Genomic DNA, 9075 nt, shown 5'->3' with positions numbered 1-9075 from the left:
TTTGAGAGCATATGCAAGTGACGTGTGTACATGTGTGTACCACATGCGCGCGCGCGCGCGCGCGTGCGTGCGTGCGTGTGTGTGTGTGTGTGTGCGTGTGTGTGTGTGTGTGTGTGTGTGTGTGTGTGTGTGTGTGTGTGTGTGTGTGTGGGTGTGTGTGTCTGTGTGTGTGTGTGTCTGTGTGTGTGTGTGTGTGTGTCTGTGTGTCTGTGTGTGTGTGTGTGTGTGTGTCTGTGTGTGTGTGTCTGTGTGTGTGTGTGTGTCTGTGTGTGTGTGCTGCAATTATCACTTCTGTTCTCAGCTTATTTCAGACAGAGTACACCCCATCATACTTCCAACCAACAGACCCTTTGGTATATTACTGCAGGTGAAGTAGTACTCGTTTTTTATCATCATCAATCATCTTCACTACCATCATCATTATGACCATCACTGTCATCAACATCATCCTCTTCACCTTCATGACATCAAGTGTAACCAACCATCATCAAGGTCACATTCACCTTCATCACTGTAATAAAAAAAAACATCATCGACCAGCGTCACAGTATTATGTCACCACCATCACATGCCCCAGAAGTGAGCAAACTCACACAGTTTAGCAGCATTAGGATGGGCCACATTTAACTTAAGATGCAGCCCGTTTCATGCCATTATAATTATCACCACTGTTCTCAAAAAGCAGCCACAGCAGCAATGTTGTGTCAAAATGAGCTTTGCAGGTAATCCATCTCAGCAAGCTTGCGCTCTCCAGACCCGTAAAATCTCTCTCTCTCTCTCTCTCTCTCTCTCTCGTTACAACCAGGCTCAGTGGCAGCAACAATACGGAAACATGGCAAATTAATAGACTCAACTCAATTTAATGATCAAATATCCAAGAAATAATATAAGAGGATATTAGAGAGTTTGCCAGCCAGTTTATCTGTGGTGTATATGAGTGAATGTACTGATATGTACTTAATATGATGTAGGGGTGTTGTAGGATGCAGAACCCAAAACATAGCAAACTAAACAAGAGACATGCTATGTAGTGCTGGATGAGAGAGAGAGAGAGATATGACTAAGTGGACCAGCTTATACCATAATATGTGCTATGGGATATACAGGCCCCAGGTGAGTCCCATAAGCGCTGACGACCCCTGCCTCCTACCTGCTAACAGACAAAACAAACGGAACAGGGAAGCAACCAAGGGACACAACACAAACACACAACCAGCAGGTGGAGTCAGAGACGTCACACTCTCTCCACAGCCTGGGGGCTGAACAGACCAGTCATTTTAGTCCTTGAGATACATACGACCCGCCCAAAACCAAAGTCCTCTGACGTTTTTCCTGGGTTCACTGTCACGCAGAATCCATCTCTCGTCGCTGTTCCCACGGCCGTTTCTCATCGCTGCCTTCCCTTTCCTTCTCTGTCCGGACTATAGGAGAGATCAAGCATAGGTCTCCCCTGTTTTCAGCGCCACCAGCTCAGAGTCCTCTGTGTGGCGCCCATTCAAGTGATCGCCACTGCAGTCGTGGTGGTACATGAACGCGGGCACCTCGCTGATCGAGGTGGCGGTGTAGGTGGAGCGCATGGAGCAGTGGTCTCGCCGCCTCTGGCCCCACTGGGTCTTGTACTGCATCCACTGTCTCTTCAGAGCGGCCTGGACCTTGAAGTCAACACGGGATCAAGAGCGTGTCACACAGGGATACGAGATAAAAGGGTGCACAGTGCACTGTATACAGCAGTGCTTCTCAAACTTTTTCATGGCAGGGACCCCCAAATTGATATATATTTGGCCCGCGGACCCCCATCTGAAAATATGCCGTGCCAGGGACTCCCAGAAGCAAAGATTTGTGTTAAAATGTTCACTTTAGAAGAAATGTATTCAAAGATTTGCACGAATCTTCAAGGTTTTTCAAAAATAGCAGAGCTACAAGCTCATAGCGCGGCACTCGGTGCCGCGCTATGAGCTTGTAGATCTGCTATTTTTGAATAGCCAAAGTATAAAAGGTTAGAATGATTGTGATGCTATATTCACACATTTTGCTGGGTGGGGACCCCCTAGAACCCCCTCAAGGACCCCTGGTGGTCCCCGGACCCCACTTTGAGAACCAATGATATACAGATCCAGCACCGCACGCTGCAGTATGAACCATACATACTGGTGGGATTGGTAACACAAGATACAGTAAACTCCTATTTATGTTATACAAACACAACACACATATATAGATATACAACATAGCACACTTATTTTAGTTCCCCATAGGAACTAGTACATACTGTAGTAGCTGTGAGAGGGAGAAAAATATATCACTCTCAATTGAAACCACTGCGAAGTTGGATATATAAAGTTAGCAGCTAGATGTACTAATAACCAAAACAATCTTAGAGCAGCTTGAAAATACCTCCTTAAATTGCATGTAAAAAACAATTAAGTAGTGTATTATTGAGTGTAAAATTGTGGGCTATGTTGTACATCTTATCTTATCTTATCTTTAGCCCTAAGGGGTTCTGGCTGGGGTTCTGGCTGCTTGTACAAGAGCTAATAACTGGCCCATGTTCCATGTTCAAAATATGACTATATTTTTTGTCCTTATCGTCTACTATTTGACGTTTTTCTCTGTGCTAGATACTGTCCCTCATGCTGAGTATACTAATAGCTCCCACTATCGCTTAATGGATGCCTGCATTTTTATCTTCTTATACAATGATACAACTCATTTAATCATGACCCCATTACTCTATGACTAATTCCATGAATAGCATATTTGCTATGTGAATCTCTCCAACACAGGCTAAACTTTACTAAACTATTACAGAGTTTCAAGTTTATTTTTAAGTATTTCCTGACCCTTAAACCAGTTTCAAAACAACTGAAGATGTAACAATAAGACGTCTTGTTGTCTGGTTTAGCCAGATGTTCATAGTTTTATGAACATCTGTTAGGCTAACATGCCACCCAGAGACATGCAAAATGCCTGATTCAACCCTACAACACACACAGAGGGGATACTGCTTTGAGGAGATTCTCTGGTTGGAAACATCCATCAAACAAATTGGTCTACACTCTACAGCTGCAGTCACACCATGAGCGGGGTTTCGTGTCTGAATCATGTCGAGTATGATCAGTGTCAAGCAGTTGCAGACAGGGGCCTCGAGTATGAAGTTAGTAAACTGGCACACGTAGCCCAGTGTAGTTTCTTTCCTCGAGTTCCATGTAGGTGCTAACAAAATGTCCCATCAGTGTCAGTACTGCGAGCCGAACCGTCACCGTGGATGTGGTGTTCATGATTTGTTTGTGTCAGCAGTATTCTGTTGACAAAGTACAAGTTTGGCTAATGACAGCCAGATCTATATGGCAGAAACAATATCCCTTTATTTGGAGAATGATGTAGACTGGATTGAACACTGTTAATAAAATGGTGAAATAAAAATACAATAAAATCCACTGTTATTGTGATGGGTTGTTCCCTTTCATTAGGCCCACCTTTTTAGTCTGTTAAATAATGGGTCCATTTGAGTTTAACGCTGATGATTTTGCTGTGTACATGATTATTCATACTCTTACTGCTAACCTGCTGAAAGACAATGCTTCACAACCTGTTTTGTTTGTTTATTTCGTTTTAACTCAAATATCATATCACTCAACTTTGAAGTAGACCTCTGAAATGGGCCACATGCAACATAGCTTTTCTCTTCATTAATGTGACATCATGTGAATGAAATGTCCAAGAGTCAACCTGGAAACAGTATAGAAACATCCAGTCTAAAGGGCTGTCCACACACGATAACTATAAAGGTATCTAAAAGAATGATTCTCAACTGAAACTCAAGTGGATGCTGGAGTGCACACCACAAATATCATTGGGAACCCTTCCAGAATGATTTGATCATTGATATCAACATGTCACGTTTTAATTTTTTACAGAACATTATCGTTCATCAGTGTGGATGCTCACATCACTACGTTATAGTTATTTTTGTAGATTCTTGGTTTGGCCGACCCTTGATGGAGTCTGATGTCTCATCTATAAAGCCATCAGCAGTGAGCTGTTCCATTGTTCCATTACTGGACAGCTCCCACCCAGTGTGCCATGTGCAGATTGGCCTTTACAAAAGGGCAAATGCCCTGTCAAACCTCAAGTGTAATTTGTTTTCAAAGTGGTAAGCACTGCTGTACCTGCATTATATTTAGCATCAAATGATTTGGCACCGATACTCGAATGGAGATACATGGAACGTTTAATCAGAAAGTGTTAATATGCTAAGTGTGAATAGCACTTACCTCCCCATTGAAGAAGCAGAATATTGTTGCCACCAATAAACCCTAGAGAAAGAATAAAAAAAAGTAAATTTGTCAAATACCATGGGAAAAGCACTGGATGTCACGTAACCCCAATCCATTCTTCTTAACAATAACTGATGAGTTGAAGTACTTGGAATTAAGCAGAATAGAAAACATACCACCTGGAAGTTCAACAGAAAGCTTACGCGGTAGTTAAATAGAAAACCTAATGTACCGCGATAGTTCAATAGAAAGCCTACCCGGTAGTTCTAGAAAGCTTACGATGCGAAGAATTCTTATGGGTTCTTGTATGATAAATGCACAAGGCTGTGACCAGACCATGGACATGTATTGATGCTGGTAATGGTCCTTACCTGGTAGTGCATGACTATGTGCATGATGTAATCAAACACCTCTCCAGCCCGCTGGTTCTCCGGCCTCCAGGGAAAGACGACAAACTGAATGCCCAGGAGAGGCACCAGGATCAGAGTGGCTCGCACGGCCTTCATGTACATGTTGGACTCTGCCCGATGGGTGTCTCTCAGCTTGGTCACCAGCACACGAACAATGTTCAGCAAGAAGAACAGGTTCACCTTAAAACACACAGGAATATAGTCTATAATATAGTCTGTACGTGAAGTAAATAGTGGCTACGGCTTTCTTATTTTTAAATTTTTTTTTAATTATATATATATATTTTTTCCTACACTGAACCAGGAGATAACGAAGATTTACAGCTCCATTCACTTCCTGGTTAATTTATTTGGGAAATAACCTGTATCTCGGCTCCTGTGTTTTACTATGTATTTTTGGCGAGATAAAAAGCGAACGGGAGGTCGCGATGACATTATTATTATTTTTTTTTGCGGAAGCACAGTGAAACCCTCCGTGATTAGCGACCATCAGGGGATCGATCATACTGGAGATAAATATTCTGTGCCTACTCTGGCAGTGAAAGAGCTAAATAGTATACTATACTATACAGGCTTAAAAATATATCTCTACCGGGGCAGGTGGTCCAATTTGGGGTTGTTGTCTTATTTTAATATTATAGCTAGAAAAAGTGCTCCTCGGAGCACAGGTCTCCGCCAGGTCAGGTAGGTTATTGTGGCCTCCTGGTGGCGCTATAATAGGCCAATGTGAAAAGGGTGGCATTTCTTCTTAGGCCTTTCAATCGGACACTGCATTCATGATTTGAGGCATTTTGTTCCAAAAATGTGTTTTGCTAAATTAGACCTGCTGGTGGCGCTATAACAGGCCAATGTGAATGTGAAAAGGGGGGCATTTCTTCCTCGGCCTAGTGGGAATCTGCATGCAAAAATTTCACGGAAATTGCACACTGCGTTCATGTTTTGAGGCATTTTGTTCAAAACGGACCAATCCTGCAAACTTTGGAAGCCAACCTTAGCCAATGAGGATGGAATATGGGAAATCGGATAGATCCGGGTTGATCACATGACTATAGAGATACCGTGTACCGATTTGCATGACGTTTGGTTAAAAGCTGTAGGTGTAGGGGACTTCCGGTATGACACCAGCAGGAGTGGCTGTGTAGTTCAAGAGCTCCCAGACAAGGTCTATTTTATTCCCCTATTTTTCAACATACCCTGAGTTAAAAACACAAAATGAACGGGGAAAACCAAGGAAAGAACAATACTAGTAGAGGTAAATCATCGCAAAGACAAGATAGAAGTGATAGAAGGACAAGAGACGACAAACACGACGAAGACGCGGAAATGAACCAGGACGCCATGTCAGGCCTACAAGCCAGTATGTCCGCAATACATGCTGAAATAAAAGCCATCCGGACCGATGTTAAACACGAGCTAGACGACTTCAAAGACTCTTTTACCAAACAAATGAGCAAGGATCTGGCAGATTTCAGAGAGGAGGTCTACGGCAAACTCAACACACTAGTCTCCGACACAAAAGACACGGCGAGCAACGTGGCGGAACTCCAAATAAGGGTGTCAGATACGGAGGAATGGGGCACTGACGCCAAAGAAGTAATATGCATGCTTGTGGAAGAACAAGAAAAAATGCGTATAAAATTAACGGAGATAGAGATGCATTCCCGCAGAGTTAATCTACGCCTATACGGAGTGGCAGAAGAAACTGAGGGAAACAACATGATGGAGTTTATTAACAACTTTATTAAAACAGAGTTGGCCCTCGACATGGATCTTGGCATAATACGTTGTCACAGATCACTCGCCTCTAAACCACCACCTACTTCTAACCCCCGCTCGATCGTGATGTGCTTTATGGACGGGAGGATTAAGGAACTGGTTCGCAACACCGCATGGAAGAAGAAAACTGTTCTTCTAAATGGGAAAAGAGTGTTCTTCGACAATGATTATCCACCGGAGATACAGAAGAAAAGAATGGCATACGCCCCGCTCCGTCTGATTCTAAAAGATAAAGGAAACCCCTTCCACACACCCCCACCAGCGAAACTACGAGTCTTCTATGACGGTGCGGGATTCCCCAGCGTCACCTACAACAGTGTGGGGGAGGCGAAAGAGGATTTCAGGAAGAAGGGGTTAATGGCGACCGAGGATGACGACGAGGAACAACAGCACTCTACCGCCGCAGCCGCAGACAGCCTGGCTAGGCTGCAGAAAACATCCTGGATAAAGGTGGGCAAATCGACCCACCGTAAACAAGCAGCACAACGGGAGAGAGTGGTACGGAGGCTTCAGGAATTCCGCCACACCGCGACGACGAGTTCAAAGGACGGCACCGCAGCGACCGCAAAATAGAACGTAATTTTTTTGTCCTTTTTTTCTTTCTCTCTTTTTTTGTCAATGAAAACCACCTACATGGTAAGACCAACCCATACTGCCCTACGAATACTTAAGGTAAAAACGGATAAATAACACTGAGGAAAGGACAGTAGGAACTTGGAAATACTTTTGTTTTATTAAGACTACTGTTATTTTGTACTTTAAACCTGATTGAATAACAGTATAATTCTGAAATGTTTACCCATACTGTCCAACGAACAGTTAATGTAAAAATGGATAAATAACACTAAGGGAAGGACAGTAGGGACCTGGAAATGCTTTTGTTTTATTAAGACTATTATTATTTTTAAACCAGACTAAATATCAGTGTTGTTCTGAGATATTTACCCTACCATAGACCTTTGAAAAAAATACAGACCTTTTGTCTGGGAAGCCAAAGGCTCCACCTAGTGTCATTATGTGCACTGAATTACTGAAACACAGCAATCAGTTAGCACAACAGAGGCCCTCTGTAACGCAGAGGTTTCCCTTTACACCTGAGGTATTGCTTAAAGAAGAAACCTCACTTTTGGAAGTCATTTATTTTATAAGTTTATTTTTATTTCTACGTTTTATTTCTATGTTTCACGATACTATAAATAGTTATGTTGAAAGGGTAAGGTCTACCTGGGTTTGCAATGAAAAAATCTTCTACTACATTAGATGGCACAACAAGAATATAAGATAATTACACTCAATGTAAACGGGCTACAGAACCCAATTAAAAGAAACAAAATAATAACTAAGATGAAAAGGGAAAACCAACAAATAATTTTTTGGCAAGAAACACATATGTTACGAAAGGAACACGAAAAACTGAAAAAAATGGGATTTAAAAATACATTCTATTCATCTTACAACAAGGGAAATGCAAGAGGTGTTGCAATACTTATTTCAAATAAAGTAACTTTTCAACCCACCACACAAATAGCTGACAAAGATGGACGCTATATTTTGGTAAAAGGGATTTTGGACTCTAAAGAAGTAACACTACTTAACGTTTACAGACCACCAGGACAAGACAAACTATTAATTAAGAAAAATTTTGAGTTGATTGCTACTGAAGTTACAGGCCTACTTATTACAGCTGGGGACTGGAATATTCAATTACAGACTAAGGACTCCTCAAATCCCCGGAAAAAAATTAACCCTGAATCACTGTACGTAAAAAAGCTACTTAAAGAGACAGGCATGTTTGATGTGTGGAGGGATCTCAACCCAACAACAAAACAATTTAGTTACTTTTCTTATCCACATGGGGTCCACAGTAGACTTGACTATTTTTTTATGTTCAACACAGAAAGACATAGAATTATAGACTGTAACATAGGGGTCAAAGATGTGTCTGATCATGCAGGAATTTATCTAAGGCTTAACCTGGATGTTCAACCCAAAAACACAGTATGGAGACTTAACACAAGTCTCCTAAATAACCCCCAATTTCAGGAATATGTTAAAAAGGAAATAAAGGAATACTTAGAGTTTAACGACAATGAGGAAATAACACCTAGTGTTCTCTGGGACTCTGGGAAATGTGTGATTCGAGGAAAATTAATAATGTGGTCATCTAAACATAAAAAACTACAACAAAAACAGGTGTCTGACTTAACAAAAGAGTTGGAAAATTTGGAACAAAAACATGTGGACTCAAACGATCCACAAATACTAGAACAAATAAATACAACAAAACAAGGGCTAAATAAGATTCTAGATAAACAAGTGGAAATTAAGCTTAAATATGTAAAACAAAGATACTATGAAAATGGGCCTAAAGCAAAGAAAATGTTGGCATGGAAACTACGGAAAGAACAGACTGAAAGATCAATTTTTAAAATCAAAGACCCAGATACCAACAAGCTGAGTTACACTACAGAGGAAATACAGCATTCATTTGAAAAATACTATAAGAAATTATATACACAGCCTAAAGCAGCAGCACCCTCCCTTGTACAAAACTTTTTGGAATCCCTGGACTTACCATCACTAGGTACAGAACAAAATAAGGGGTTAACTCA

The 9075-nt window shown here is 41.5% G+C and overlaps 1 protein-coding gene across 1 annotated transcript in view; it reads right to left on the bottom strand.

Annotated features, from left to right (window-relative positions):
- Positions 1–389: 389 nt before the first annotated feature.
- The window catches only part of calcr (calcitonin receptor), a 91316-nt gene continuing 82630 nt past the window's right edge, over positions 390–9075 (bottom strand). The window contains exons 14-16 of the mRNA XM_080442243.1: positions 4649–4867; positions 4275–4316; positions 390–1652 (exon numbers count right to left, since the gene is read on the bottom strand). Coding sequence (XP_080298369.1) covers positions 1434–1652; positions 4275–4316; positions 4649–4867 — 480 coding nt within the window. The 3' untranslated portion in view covers positions 390–1433. The remainder of the gene's footprint in view (positions 1653–4274; positions 4317–4648; positions 4868–9075) is intronic.

This window comes from Gymnoscopelus braueri (genome assembly GCF_963280865.1).
Source record: "Gymnoscopelus braueri genome assembly, chromosome: 11".
NCBI classification, from domain to species: Eukaryota; Metazoa; Chordata; class Actinopteri; order Myctophiformes; family Myctophidae; genus Gymnoscopelus; species Gymnoscopelus braueri.
Note: the sequence above shows the minus strand (reverse complement) of the source record. Positions and strands in the feature narration are given on the sequence as shown.